General features: G+C 46.2%; 1 protein-coding gene across 7 annotated transcripts in view; it reads left to right on the forward strand.

The window, feature by feature from the left end:
- LOC117236949 (SH3 and multiple ankyrin repeat domains protein 3) overlaps positions 1–15,102 on the forward strand; it is a 177,733-nt gene extending 162,631 nt beyond the window's left edge. For 5 of the 7 annotated variants that reach the window (XM_033500410.1, XM_033500409.1, XM_033500413.1 and 2 more), the window contains 13 exons: positions 2,573–2,753; positions 3,131–3,450; positions 4,042–4,306; positions 6,228–6,921; positions 7,378–7,607; positions 8,257–8,433; positions 9,084–9,294; positions 9,536–9,737; positions 9,957–10,266; positions 10,507–10,700; positions 10,824–10,985; positions 12,608–12,908; positions 13,435–14,645. In XM_033500410.1, coding sequence (XP_033356301.1) covers positions 2,573–2,753; positions 3,131–3,450; positions 4,042–4,306; positions 6,228–6,921; positions 7,378–7,607; positions 8,257–8,433; positions 9,084–9,294; positions 9,536–9,737; positions 9,957–10,266; positions 10,507–10,700; positions 10,824–10,985; positions 12,608–12,908; positions 13,435–14,645 — 4,458 coding nt within the window. Of the gene's footprint in view, positions 1–2,572; positions 2,754–3,130; positions 3,451–4,041; positions 4,307–6,227; positions 6,922–7,377; positions 7,608–8,256; positions 8,434–9,083; positions 9,295–9,535; positions 9,738–9,956; positions 10,267–10,506; positions 10,701–10,823; positions 10,986–12,607; positions 12,909–13,434 lie in introns of all 7 variants that reach the window. The other 2 variants (XM_033500412.1, XM_033500414.1) reach the window with 2 other exon arrangements.
- The last annotated feature ends 276 nt before the right edge of the window (positions 15,103–15,378 follow it).

Consider the following 15,378-nt stretch of genomic DNA (forward strand, 5'->3'; position numbering starts at 1 on the left):
ATCCAGGAGTCGATGCACCAGGACGGTGACTGTTGAAACGGGGTTTTGCGAAAAACAAATAATCCCGTGGTCGGTTAACGAGATCTGGATCTTGCCCGCGGTTTTCTTGCGTAACCGGATCTAGTTCTCATCTCGGTATTCCTCTTCTTCTTCTTCTTCTTCTTCTTCTTCGTAACTCGTCTCCGTTAACGCGATCGGCTCCAGTGCCGATAGCACGGTTGGTCTCGCCGCGGGGATTCACTTTCTAGGGTAGGTTGGTTGACTCGCGTAACTTCGTCGGCTACTTCTCGAACCTTGCACAAGTTACAAATTACCGAACCGTTCCTCGACCACGATCTCGAAAACTCATTCGACGAATACCTTCGTCTCCGTCTCCGCGTTCCCCCTTTTTACACTACTGTGCATAAATATTCGGACATTTCTAAATTATTACGAATACAGTGGCTCGCGAAAGTGTTTGAACATTTTTAGAGACTTTTTACGAATACATCAGGTGTGTTATAGGAAACATTCAAAGATTTCATTGGCACCATTAGGAAATTCGATTACCATAATTATATCGATCAAGTTTGAAACAAAGGAGCATGTATATTGAAGCTACAAGATTTTCAGTGCGAGTACCGTATATCTCACCGAAATCATAGGAATATTTAAACAGTCAGTTAGTCATTATTTCGTTATAACTTTTAAAAAGATAGAGAAAATCTTTTGATCGAATTGCACCAGGTGTTCAAATACTTGTACATGAGAACGTATGTACTTACGCGTATTCACGTCTGGCTCGTGAATTTCTCATAGAAAATTCGTACTACGTAGCGGTATCGCCTTTGTAGTATCGCGGCAAAGGAACACGGGTTCAAACTGTACGCGAGCCGAGTGTACTTTTGATTGTTGCATAATTAATGCGCTCTATCCGAGGTTAATTAAACGGTAAGAGTTTTTCGTCGGGCGAAAAAAGATTCCACCTGGCTTCGAGATCTTTTTCCACCGAGCGACCTTGAGCCAGTCGGACAGCAGGGATTTTCAGCTCGTCCATTTCGCGAAATATTTCAACGTCGAGGTGGATGATGTAGATAAAGTGCGAACGTCCGAAGATGGTACGCGCCGGCTTGTTTTACTTTTTCTGCTTGCCGTTGGCTTAAGTTGCGCGCAATAATGCGGCCGCCATATAGGACCTGGATAGAAATAAATACGCGGGGTTAGACAGACCCATAGATCACCTGTATTCGGTACCATCGGTGTTCGCCACGATGTTCCTTTTTATTTTTTTCCTTTTTTCTTTTTCTTTTACGCGTGTGTTCCTTGCACTCGTCGATCGCACGAACCGAACGAGCGAACGTACGCTCGATCTCGTCACGCGAGATTCACTTTCAGAAACGAGCTGGCTTACAAACGAGCTGCAACTACCTGCGTCTCGCGAGAAAAACTTAGCCGTGACTATTAATTTTCACGCCTCGCTGTTTCCTCGAGGACGATTCAATTTTCGAAATCGCTGCGCTTCGTTAGCAGCGAATCTTGGCGAATCCGAGCATTGTTTTCCAACGACGAATCTCCTTCGTCGTGATATTACAGCGAGGCAATTAACGAGACCTTCGTCCGTTGCTTTCTTCGGCGAAGTACGCGATTACACGCGTATCGAGCCAAGAAGCAAGATGCGATAGCACGTCGCGTAATTAGACGCGCGCCAAAAAGGCTCGTAATAAAACTGTTGCCTGCGTAATAACGTGATTAACCGTCATCGAGTAAGCAGACCGAGTGACGGTGCAATTCAACGCACGGAAAGGAGGAAAAGTCGCGGGCAAGGTAGCCGACGTTGGATACGCACGTAACCCTAGTTGAAGGAACGCGACCATTAAATACGCCAAGGATGTCTTTGCATCCGAATGCAATCGTTTACCACACGATTGGTAGCACCTTGCTTGCTTGGTTCGTAGCTCAAAGTTCACCGACAGGCTTTTCCCTCCGCTATACGCGCAAAGACGTAGAGATAGATAATCGTTAATCGTACAGTAACGTCTAATTTGTAAAAAGTTGCACGACAGGAAGTAAAAAATTCGTTGATCAAAGGCGGTTGGGCTTTTGTAATATGACGGTACATTCGTTATTTTCGTAGCGGCCTATCTCTAATTTACATTGCAACTCCGGTTCCCTGGATAATCATAATTGCTGCTAACGGTAGTCATTAACGCGGTCGTAGCTGCGATATTGCCTATCCGTCAGTAATCTAACGCTGTGAAGCACGACGCCTCCGATAATTACAAAGAAGCTGTAACCACCAGGAAGCGACAGGGTGAATCCCCCATTAAGCCGAGATAATTTTATACGTTTTGTCCTCGGTATTTTCCGGCTAAGTCTATCCTCGAGGAAAAACTAACGTGCGTATTTCGCGACCATCGAGCAAGATCGGTGTTGAAAAAACGCCTAAAACACCTGTGGACGTGCGACAGCTGATTAAGCAGGATGGTATAATCGCTATATGCGCTTGATAATTAATTATATTTTCTGACCGATTTAAATCTATGGCCAGCTACAATATTACTTAAGATTTAACTTAGAATTTTGTAATTCGCAGCTCAAGTACAAGAGACGAGTATACAAGATGCTGCATCTCGACGAGAAACAGCTGAAGGCGATGCACACGAGAACGAACTTGCGAAGGTTACTGGAATACGTGGCAAACAGCCAGGTCGAGAAGATCGCCAAGATGTGCAGCAAGGGTCTGGATCCTAATTTCCACTGCCAGGAAACCGGAGGTAAAACCGATTACGAGTTTCTTTCTCGGTTGAATTTGTGGCACTGATCCGGCAAACGTTCTACCGTAGTTGCCGAAAAAGCTCGATTTCATTTAGATAAAAGCTTCGTGGCGAGCTAATTCATGCAAGGAGGAAAAGTTCTCGCTGAAACGTCGGATATAACTGTATTCCACTATGTAGCCAGCTATTTCTCGTTTGGCTAATCACAAACTCGCAACCACGCGTTTGCCTTCTGTCGCCTCGAGACAACGTGCCGACCTTGAGGCCGCGTCAGTGGTCATCGGATTTCCTCGTGTCCATCAGAATCTTCCACGCGTTAGGAATCCACGTCGATGTACCGCGAGTGATCTCACGCGAAAATTTGCCTGCTTTTGCAGAAACTCCGTTGACCTTGGCCACGACCCTGAAAAAGCCTTCGAAGGTCATAATAGCGCTGGTGAACGGCGGCGCGCTGTTGGATTATCGAACGAAAGAGGGTCTGACGGCAATGCATCGCGCCGTCGAACGAAACAGCTTGGAGGCGGTGAAGACGCTGCTCGAGCTTGGCGCCAGCCCCAATTACAAGGACACCAAAGGATTGACGCCGCTCTATTACAGCGTCATATACAAGACCGACCCGATGCTCTGCGAAACGCTGCTTCATGACCACGCGACGATCGGCGCCCAGGATTTGCAGGGGTGGCAGGAAGTGCACCAGGTCTCGCAACAATTTTTTCTTTTTCTTTTGTACCATTTCCTAAAGCACTGTCCGTTTAAGCTGCGTCCTCGTCTAAGCAACAACGGGAAACTCATTATTGTCTGTCGTTGTTGCATGTTTGAAACGATAATCAACACATATCGACTTACAGAAACATTTCTCATACCGAACGAGGGATATCTGGTGTTTGCTTCGGTTTCAAAATGGTCGTTTTTCCTAGCAAAAAAAATTATCCACGCACGGTTTCGTTGGGAAACGTTTGTTTCCACCAGAATGTGTTTTGTTTTACTCTGATCTTTACCGCCCTGATTGGAAACAAACAACAAGCGACTTCTGTTACGAAAAACAGTAGCACGAAAAATGGTAGAAAAACATTGGACAGTAAACCGGTAACTTTTTCAAAATACACGAAACATCGACCGAAAGTTGTTGGTTGTTGCTTGGAGTAAGGACGCAGCTTTAGACTAGACGTATCTATCTCGAGCAACACGTGGTAAGGTTTGAAGGACAAGTTAAGGGAAGGTAGGAAAAGTACGGTTTAATTATAATCGCGTCCCCTTCGATAATCGATACTTGGTGTGGTGTTCGCAGGCCTGCCGCAACAACCTGGTCCAACACCTGGATCACTTGCTTTTTTACGGCGCCGACATGAACGCGCGTAACGCATCTGGTAATACACCGTTGCACGTTTGCGCAGTGAACAACACGGACTCCTCTTGCATACGCCAGTTGCTGTTCAGAGGCGCGCAGAAGGACAGTTTGAATTACGCGAACCAGACGCCTTACCAGGTCGCCGTGATCGCCGGGAACATGGAGCTGGCCGAGGTCATTAAGAACTATCAGCCGGAGGAAGTTGGTGAGTGCGAATCACACTGACAGATAGGCGAACCTCGTCGAAGATTCGACGTGATTAGGGGAAGGAGGAACTGTTGGCGAGACAATCTTCCTTTTGTCGTTCTTTCAAGCAACAGAGAAAAGATGAAACCAAACCTCCCCTCCACGCGACCGCTGGTCGATCAGTTGATCGATTAATTTTCTACGTTTTGATCGAGCCATGCGATAGCCGATGCTTAATAGGTAGACAACATTCAGGCAATCGACAGCGATCACGAAAAACTCGTGATTCGGAGAATTCGATGAGCGTGTTTCGCAATCCTTTTTGAATCGTTCGACGACATCGTTTCGCACTCGAGATTACGGACAACTCGAGTTGTACAACGTATACACGACGTAACACGTCCGTTGACAGACGAAGAGTAGCTACGCGAAACGCTTATCTGATAAAGCGCGGACTTCGCATCGACCGTCCGGGAATTTTTGAAACATAGAGCACGTCACGAATTTAGCCTGGCATGTGCATGTACGTAGAACGCTTCACCTTTTTTCTTTACCTGTCTACTAAGAGACGAACACGCTTCAGCGCTTGCTCGTAGCGTAGCGAAGAGTAGCTAGTGAACCATAGACTAGTCTAACGATGTAAATATATAACATACAAATATATATTTACGTATATATAATTGTGCGTGTATCTGTGTCTGTGCTGTATGACAAAAGTACATGAAATTGTAACAGTCTAATGGGATCTTTGGTGGTGATGGTCTTGTAAGACGTCGAGTATGTTTGTAACGATATAACGAGAAGTAACGACTAAAGTTTGATTGCTTTTGAGTAATTACTAACGATGCCGTATCTTTTGGTCTCGTCGTAGAGCGACTTCGCTGTTGTCGGATCTAACGAGATTGTTTTTGAAAATCGTACAGATACGGAGAAATCGAACTCCGCTGCTGACAAAACGGATATCGAACGTTCGATTGACAAGCCCGGCAATGGCGAAGTCGTGAAAACAAGTTGACTAGTAATGTTTGGTAGTTTCGACGTACTTTGTGAGTATACGTACGTGTGTCGTCGTGGGCCATTGGAATTCCCTTGGAGTAAAATGGAAAAAGCGAAGCTGTTTCCAGTCGATGCTTCCGAGGAGTCCGGTGGCCCGTTGACGGCAACCTCGAAATCACCGGTGCACATGTGCTGTGTCTGTCTAACAAAAAAAAAAAAAAGAAAAAAAAAAGAGAGAAAAGGAAGTACGAAAGTACGATGCGGATATATCTCAGTGACACCTTTACAACCTCGGGCACATTGTATCGTACAAAACAGATACAAGCAACCGCGTCGAATGCGTGACTCTTGCGTGTGCTTTTCACCGCTTTCTTGTATACAGAGACTAACGATGATAACGTTATTCGATCGTCGTTGTTCCTTATAACACGTGACATAACGTGAATCACATGCCGTCGAGCAATGCCGAGTATTTAACAAATTGTGTAGGTGCGCGTGTGTGCGTGCGTGTGTGCCGTCGGCAGCTTGTAAGTCCGCTTGAAAATTCTGTGAAAACGAAACGCGCGCGGCGAAAGGTCGCGGACGTCCAATCGAATCGCTCGTTTGTTTGAAAAACATGGTACGATGCACGGGAAACGCATCGTAGCAAAAAGCACGCTCGAAACGAGAGAGAAAGCATTTCGTGAGATCTAAAGAAATACTGTTTGCCAGGGATTCGGGATTCGGGGAAATCGTGTTTAGAAAGGGACACGCGCGTGTCAGATCACACACACACACATTGGACTCGTGAGCGAGAACACAGAAAGATGATAATATCGGGAGAGAAAAAGTGACAAAGAGACGATCTCGCTCCAAAGGAAGACGAATACCTTCGGAGAGCGGCGTCTACTTGTAAGGCTAAGTAATCCTTTCTTTACTTAACCTTGCAACCCTCGATTTTCCAGTACCGTTTAAAGGGCCGCCACGCTACAACCCGAAACGACGGTCGGTGGCCTTCGGCGGCACGTCGACGATGACCACGAGCTGCTCGGCCAGTAACTTGGGCACCCTGACCAGGATACCTTCCGCGGAACAACAGCACGGATCTGGTGGAAGTTTGACCGGTTCCGGAGGAGGTAGCCTCACCAGAACGATCTCAGTGGAGCAGTACACGGCGAGCGTCAACGCGGTCACGAGAGTACCGTCCGCCGAGCAATACGCGACCGGCAACCTGACCAGAGTACCGTCCACGGAACAACAGTATCCATCCACCGGCACCCTGAACAGAGTACCGTCCTCGGAACAATATGCCAGCCCTATCGCGACCGCGACCGGTACCACCACCGTAACCAGGATGTCTTCCGGAGAGCAATACTCCGCGACCGCCGGTACGCTCACCAGAGTACCGTCCACAGAGCAATATCCAACCGGTACGCTCACCAGAGTACCGTCCGCCGAGCAGTACGCGAACAGTATCGCGAGGACGGCGGACACCCATCACGCCGCCCTCGCCAGAGTACCGTCCATCGAAGCAACCAGAAACGAGCTACAGAGAATACCGTCCGAGCAGCACGTTGCCGCTAGATCCGCCGAGCAGAACGGTCATCGGATTACCTCGGACTACCAGAGCCCCAATTCGCTGAGGGATCCTAACGCGAGGTAAGCATAAACTGTCTTTGCGATCTCTCTTGCGAACTCGGCTGCTCTCGAAATCGGGATTTCCTCGTTACTCCTCTTGTCCCTTCTTATCCTCCGTGCTGTTCACTCAAATCTCCAACATCTCTTCTCTTTGATTAATCCGATCGATCAAGGTCGAGATTTCTTGCCGCGTTCTTTACGAAACCAGGGCGTCTGCTCTTATCTTTGATTCGATATCGATATAACTTCACACGTGTTTCCAACAGGCTATTTTCCGATACTAACCTTCGCGACCAATTCAATCGATCGTACGTTGTTCGGGTGGCGGGTAACCCGCGTGTTCATCCGCGCGTTCGGGAATTAACCGATCGCGCGTTAAAGCAAAGACAATTTACGCTAATCTCGTGAGATTTAATCGAACATAAGGTCGAACGTAGTTACGTTCGACTCCTATACGAGTTCCGCCTCCATTTCAAGAGTACCAGCCACCGCGGAGAACTATCAGAACGTAAGAATGGAGGGACTGACGAGGCTGCAAGAACACCGGCTCGAGCTTCAACACCGTCTTGACATGCACAGAACGATGGAGATGCCGCCGTCGCCGTCACCGAGCAGCAGGAGTCTAGCTCCTTTCAGCTCGGCTAGCTCGAGCCTCTCCGAAGGCAGCAATCAACCGTCCGGCGAAGATTCCGCCAGCATCGTCACAGGTATACACACACAGGTTTATTTTCCTCGACTTTTGCCTCTCTCGGTCGCGACCAGAGCGACGAGAATGCGGTTCTACGGAAGCTCGCGTGCTCGCAACCTTCATCGTTCAAGAGATTTCGTGAGATGTAGCCTCCGTATATGCGTTTGGGACACGACACGTGATCCCCTGATGCGACACGGAGAGAAAGGTACAGAGAGAAAGAGAGGGAGAGAGAAAAAAGAGAAAGCGAGAAACACGATCAAGTGTATTTGTATATTTGGCGTGACTCGAACGTCGAACCATCACCATCAGAAATGGTACGCGATGCCAGACAGGCTAACTTTGCCGAGTCTGTTCCACGCGATACTATGACGTTTCTCGAGACGATGACGAAACAACACGCGAGATACGACTATCTGTGTCTCGATGGATGTAACATCGGCGATCTAGACATTCCACGTCACGAAACTCTCTCTACGTACACACGTATTTACTAGTTAGGAAATTTCAAAAGAGCGGATATACTGTTTTAGCGTTAAGCTGGCGCTTTCTACTTTCCGTTAACAAATCTAGCGTTGCATGACGTTCAAGCCGGTCTAAGAATCCGATCGAGCCAATGGAACGATGAAAAGCTCAAACGACCATGCTTGTTTTCGTAAATTTTTTAGACAAGAGTCTCGGCGATACAGCCTCCGACGTGATTAGCGACAGTTCCGGGGTCGGAACCTCACAGTCGGACACTACCAATTCCCTCTCGATCCCAGGTACCACGGTCGTTTGCGTCGAGAGCTACAACAGCGGAATTCTAGGCCATCTGAATATCAATCAGGGAGATATCTTGGAAGGTACAGACTATAATTATCTTCTCTATCGCTCTTTATTTATTTGATCAAGGCTCGCGTTTATCGCGTTTCCGATAACGGAACGAACGCTGTTCGTTGATTTTTATTTCGTAAGTATGCACATTTTTTGTTTACGAGTTTGTGGACTTTGGTAGATTCGTATTTCTTTTTTTCGTTATAATAGTTGATTGTGGGATTACTTTCGACACGGCGACTGATTCTACGAATCTAGATTAAGCGAATTTTAATTTTAATAATTTAGTTATAGTCGTTTGTAAATGATGTGTCGTACTCTATATACGTTTTGTAATATGACGTTACGTTTTATATGTTTTTCTTATAAGCTGGGAAAAAGTAAAATTGCCCGAACAACAGTCGCATGGTGGTGGAAATATCCTGGACCTTTGTTAATTGTTTCTTCTCAAATATCTCATCGATGGTGCATTCAAATGAAATACACCGATTCATCGAATAATCAACCAGTTATATATCTTTTCTGATGGTATTCTTGCAAGGGAGATATAACACGCTAAAATTTCAAGCCAATCTCGTCGAAACCAAATACCTTTATTACTTAGTCGATAATTTCTAAAATTAGAAGGTTAAAATACGCCGGTAGTGAGTTGTATTTTTTATTTTTTTATTTTTAACAGTCACCGGAGCGACCGACTGTGGTCTTCTCGAAGGAGTGCTTCGGGGACAGGGCACGGGTCTGTTTCCGGCGCACTGCGTACAAGAAGTCAGGCTCCGTCACACGAACATTCCACTGGGTCCTCAACCTGCCAGGGATGGCCGGAACAGAGTATTGGGCCGTAGAGAATCTCAACATAAGTATTTCGCTACTGCTCCTAGACTGAAGAAACCGTGAGTCACTTACATATATTACTTTATATTACATCTTACATTATCATCTTACATTATCATGCATCCTACACAGACGTATAATAATAACATCGGTTAGATCGGACATTTTTACAAGCTAGAGAGGCGTCCGTTAGAGCGAATATCTTCGAATATCCTCGAGCCTGTCGTAGCCTTGAGTGCTAACGGAAACGACGCTGGTTTAATCCACCGAGTAACCGTTATTCAATTCGTTGATCTTCAGAGTTACGTCTGAACCTCGTACCGTGGTACTGCATCGCTCGAGAAAAGGTTTCGGCTTCGTATTACGGGGCGCCAAGGCAACCTCGCCTCTAATGGAACTGACGCCGTCGGCCAGGTATCCCGCCTTGCAGTACTTGGACGACGTCGATCAAGGAGGAGTGGCCGACCTAGCTGGCCTCCGAAAAGGAGACTACCTTATCCAAGTAAGTAACAAGTAGAGAAGCAGTTCGAATCGCTTCGTACTGTATACGAAAAATTCGAATTTTACCTACTTGAAACGTGATTTGAAACTTGGAAACATAGAAAGCTTCGAATGGATATTAGAACAACCGTTGCTAATCGCAGTTTCGTTTTTATTTTCTAACTTTGGTTTATCAATTTGTTCAACTTCTATTCTATCGATGCCTGATACTTTTTCGTAGATCAACGGCGAAGATGTGACGACGGCGTCGCACGAACACGTAGTCGACCTGATCCGAAAATCCGGGGAACTGGTCAGAATGACGGTAGTTTCCCCGATGATCAGCCTTCCGAATTCGCAATCGGCAGCCCTTTTGCCAACTAGTCAACCTATTCAGAGACAGTACGCAACCCTTCCGCGTAAAGGTAACAACAACGTGGTGATTGGCGGTACGCTTGGCAGATCACCGGCTCCCATGCCACCCCGAAGAGACCCGAAAACCACTCTGAGCGTTGGTCGCGCTCGAGCAAGATCGATGGTCGCGGGATTAGGTAAACTTTTGATGATAAAAGTAAAAAATACAGTAATGCCGGCTTGAATTCCAATAGAAATGAATTGTTTCGCCTAAATTACGATGACCTAGTCCTATCCGCTCTCCGCTACTGTTCTCAACAATTTCGTTCATGTATATAAATATGTGTATAATCGCCGCTCGACATTAGTTTCTTCTCCTATATATGTAATTACCAAGTATACTGTACAAATTTACTATGTTTTCTCGTGACATGCAGAAGGTGGTGGTGAGAGAGACGATCGCGACGAAATAACGTCGACGGGAGCCAAATCGAGTAGCGCGGAATCGATTCATCTTCCTCAGCAACCATCGACCGGACCCAATACCGGACAGAACACACCGGTGCAGCCGCGAACGGCCAGTATTCGATCGAGACCTACCTCCAGTAGGATCACTGCCGCGGAACTGGAGGTACGTATGAAAAATCACGAAGCATATACCGTTGCTCGATCACGAACGATGCGCTTCTTGTTCTCCTCGAATGGCACTGCACGAACGAACTGAGGCTTCAGCTTTGTCCTTCCTTTCTTCCAGGAACTATTTCAGCGGCAGCAAGGTAGTACCAGTGGTCAGTACAGCTCGTCCATGATGAGCTCTCACTTTCAAACTGGTCAAGCTACCAAGTCGCATCCTTCCTCACCTGCTAAGACCGGCAGGGTATACGCGAGCGTAGCGGAAATGAAACGCAAAGGCAAAGTAAGGATACTTTCCCTCGAAAGTTAATCGTATATACTCTTTTCGATCTGCCTCTGTAGTGGGTCGTTTTATTATACTCTGTCGCGTGATACTTTGCTCGATGGTTACGAACGTGATAGAGTTTGCGGTGTTTGACAGCTGTAGAAACTAAGCAAACCGCTAAACTGTCTATTCTAAGGATTCTATCTGGCAAATATAAAGGAGAGTCGTTTCAACAGCGAGTTAACTTGTTTCTTTCTTTAGATCATTAATCAATTAAACGATAAACGTATTGACCTTCGGTAAAACTGATTTTACATTTTAGTGCATTTATAGAAATGTATATTTTTATAAAGATAATTGGAAAAATGAAACTTGGATGAGAAATTGTTTCGCGTAGTAAGTATTATATATCCGGGAAGGGTTAACGATTCGACTGTAAAATTTCTGGTCAGAGGAATCCCTGGAAGCGGCAAGCTTTGTTTAACTCCGATCGACTTAATTTCCCGTAACTTGGATAAATTGTTTGCCGTTACAGTAGATCCGTGTTGTTGGTGACCCGTTGGTGACCCGAGTATTTCTGGTCATTTAATTAGTCGCTGTGCCTCCCCACTCTTTGTTTAACCATTATCGATATTCTGGTTCTCGGCGAGAGTATCGAAAGTATTTTTCAGAGTGGCTAGTGCTCCTCGATGCATGCTACCCAGGTGGTGATGGTGGCTGTTTTTACGCATGTGTGTTGTAGTTTTCTCGCAAGCCAGCACGAGTGTACAGCAAGGGGCGCTCCTGGTACGAGAGAGACAACGGGGACGACTTATATTACTGATCGAAAATACTTTGTTTCTAGCGCGTCCGTGACTTGCATGATTCCAGGTGACTAAGCCATTTGCTAATGAAAATCCGATGCTCGAAAGGGTATCGGATATCACTTTCAGCTTTATGAACACGCCTCGCAGAACTAACGATGTATATCCATGAAACGAACATTTTAATTACTTTGCTTACACTTTTTGCATGATCGTGCATTCTTCCCCCGTGTGCCATACATAATCGGCCGTTACACGTTTAAATAACATCCAACTTTCTCAGAATTGCGAACCATCTTAAATTCCCGCGAGTCGCCAAATAATCTCAAAGTCACTCGACATCTCAAAATGTATAAATCTTATTAAACAAGGAGAAAATGGAACTTGATAAATTTGTAAATATAAGTAGATGCAAATTAAGACGATAATGGTATTAACCAATTAATGAGCACATGTACGTGACCATAACCGATTATTTTGTAGCTACTGATCTTTGTAAATTGGAACTACGGTACCTTATGCGAAAATATGTTTATAAAATGTGTATTATACACCTATTTTCATTATTAGTTATTATTAGTTGCTTCTTAAACATTTGATTTTGAAGACAGAGATTTAGTCATTCTCGTTAATAAAGGAGAAAAATTTGCGCGTTAAGGGAATATAAATTGCTTTTTATCGGTGCTTCTCCAAGTTCGTATAATTCTCGGATATTGCGTTACTTGTGACAGTAGTACGAGCTATGTATGTGCGACCAGCTATTGTTTTTTGTGAACGCTATCCCCTCGAAATCGCCGGATCGTGGGTCCCAATAGGATTTTGTCGGTTTGTTCACAGCTGAACTCAAGAGTGCGATTCTTCGGTGGATTGGGCGGTGGTTCCGATCTTCACCGAGACTTTCACAGTACACCGGACTTAAACGTGCAGGTTCAGTCGTCTATTTTGGCTCCGAAAGGGCATAGAAGCCAGGAGGACGTAAACGCGTTGAATGGCAGAAACGGGCTTCCACCACCGAACCATCCGCCACCTCCACCACCGGTCGGTCAAGTCGTCAAAGTGAACGTGGGCGCGAACGTGCCGGACGTAGTCACGCCGGCTTCTGTGTACGATAATATGGCTCATATACAGCAAGTCAAAGGTACCGTATATCGTCAGGATATTTCAACGCGTTACGGTTCAGTCACGTGTTATTTCGTGATAAATTTCACGGTGGCTGCTTGTCAGCCTCCGCTCCTATTGTACTGGAAGCTGGAAAGAAAGGCGAGTGGAATAGATATAAATCCGATTATACCCATCTCGATCGTACACGCGTTTCTTACCGTTTTCTTTTACTCATCGTACCCTTATACCTGATATTAGTTTTAAAATTCTTTTAGATATAGTTTTTCGAATATGAAGCGAAAGATCCACCTGGTTAGAAACTTCCCTACGCTATTTACATAGCGTTTGAAATTTTACAAACATACGGAGAAATATGAATTTGCATAAAACTGCACGATACTATGATCGGTCGAAATGGTCACATCTGCCAATCGTGTCGTTTAATGAACGAATCGAGCAGAATGCTCCTCTCGCTGCTGTACCATTCCGCTAGTCTCTTTCCAACACCGCGTTGTAGAAATTATTCCCACACAAGATAACTATATTCTTCCTGTTCTATGCAGAACTGGCAGCCGCGACAGCAGACGGAGGTTATGGCGTGATGTCGAGCTTCCGACCATCGAATAGCGCCAAGTTATACGCCTCACCGGAAGATATGAAGACGGTAGGATATCGTTCTCGCAGCCTACCAACTCATACGACCCGTTGTCACGTGAGGAAATCGCACAGTCTGCGCACCACCAACAACACGACCTTCAAGCCGTTAAACAACCAACAAAACGTGAACAACACCGTCAGTAACAACAACCAGGTGAACAACAATCAGTCGGCCAACAACCAGTACGCGCAACCTCTGAAGACCAACAGAAGTCACAGTACGGCTGGTGTCAGGGAAAGAAAGAAGAAGGCCATCGGTACCAGTTCCTCGATCACGAATCTCTCGTCAGTGGCGAACAACAATGCTGGAAATACGGTGACTAACGCAGCTCCGCCGATCCCAGAACCGGATTACAGCCTGTCGGAATCGGACAACGACGAGGGAGAGGAAGAGACGGACGATGATGGAGAATCAGAGATCGCGAAGGAACTCGAGAAAGCGGCTGCAAGGGAGAAATTGGAATCCACTCGAGAAACATCGGGCAACTCGAACACCTCGGGTTCGAGTTCATCCGGTAGCAGTTCGTTACCACATTCGTTCAGCGTTGAAGAAATTCAGAAGGTCAGAACGCAATTGAAGTCTTCGAAGAGCCACCCGAACGACTTTTTGTTGCAACAAACTCAGCAATCCCTCGTCGAGGACGGCGATAACAGCTCGAGTGGTGTGAGTTCCGACCAAGACGTGCCAGTGGGTCCACCAACAGGTTTCGATGATACGACCGTTAGAAATCTTGCCAACGAAGCCGCGCAACATCCGACCACGGTGCTCTCCGTCACCAATGTAGAGAAGGAGACGAATCCGAAAAGAACGAGCTACGGTGGTAGCGGATTACTGACGCGACACGCGGTTAGCCTAGCCCAGTTGCCGCCACCGATCGAGGCGGATGCCGAGGAACAAAGCAACGATCTGTTCGTTCCACCACCGCCTGAGTTCAACGCTGGACCTTCCGCGGGCAGCGGCGACGAACTGGTATTCGCTCCTCCGCCTCAATTCTGCGACAACAAGCAGCAACCGCAACAACAACAGCAACAGAATCGCGTGAAGATCATCGGAGCGATACCGAAGGTTACCAACAATCAAGTAAAAGCTTCCGGTGGGCGGTTGCATAACCAGTGAGAAAGAATCGTTGCGAAGGATCGCCGATGAACGGACGGTTCGAGTCGCGTGATCGCGGGTCACGATTTACCAGAGTCAATTTAATCTTTCCCTATTAACCTTTCTCCTCCCGAGATAATTATGTACGCACATAGTGTTGCGCGTGATCCCTAAATATCACCTGTTCCGTCACTGGACCAACGATCGAACGCAAACTCGTTCGACCATTGGGAATAACATACGATGCGATTGGCTGCAATAAAATTTTTCATCGATCAACGTTCCCCGCGCCGGAGGAGTTTTGTAAGGAACGAACGCGCGCGTCTTCTCTATCGCTAAAGTATCCGTACTTGAATAGGGCGCCGTTTAGGTCGCTCCGTCAAAAGGGTCTGTAGTAGTGAACAAGGTATTCAGTGAGTTTTTACCGTAAAACCTAGAATATGTATGAGTCGTACGAACCGCAGATACGTTAGACTTATAAAAGAAACGTGCGCGCGATGCTTTCTACACACAAAGCGGTGTGACGCAACGTTCGTGAATGTCAAAATTCCATAGCCGTCTCGTGGAATGGCCTAAAGAGGTGAACGAGGAAAACAAAAAAGGAAGGATCTATAAATCGTACTGTAGCTCGTAATTAGAGAGAAGAGAGAAATGAGCGAGCAAAAGAAAAAGAAAAGAATAAAGAAAGAATAATTCTATACGATGCACGCTCGTGTGTGTGTATTATGTATGTGTGCGTGTAAGAAACGTAGAG

Source organism: Bombus vosnesenskii, unplaced genomic scaffold (assembly GCF_011952255.1).
Source record: "Bombus vosnesenskii isolate JDL3184/JDL3185 unplaced genomic scaffold, Bvos_JDL3184-5_v1.1 scf7180000013352, whole genome shotgun sequence".
Taxonomy (NCBI): domain Eukaryota; kingdom Metazoa; phylum Arthropoda; class Insecta; order Hymenoptera; family Apidae; genus Bombus; species Bombus vosnesenskii.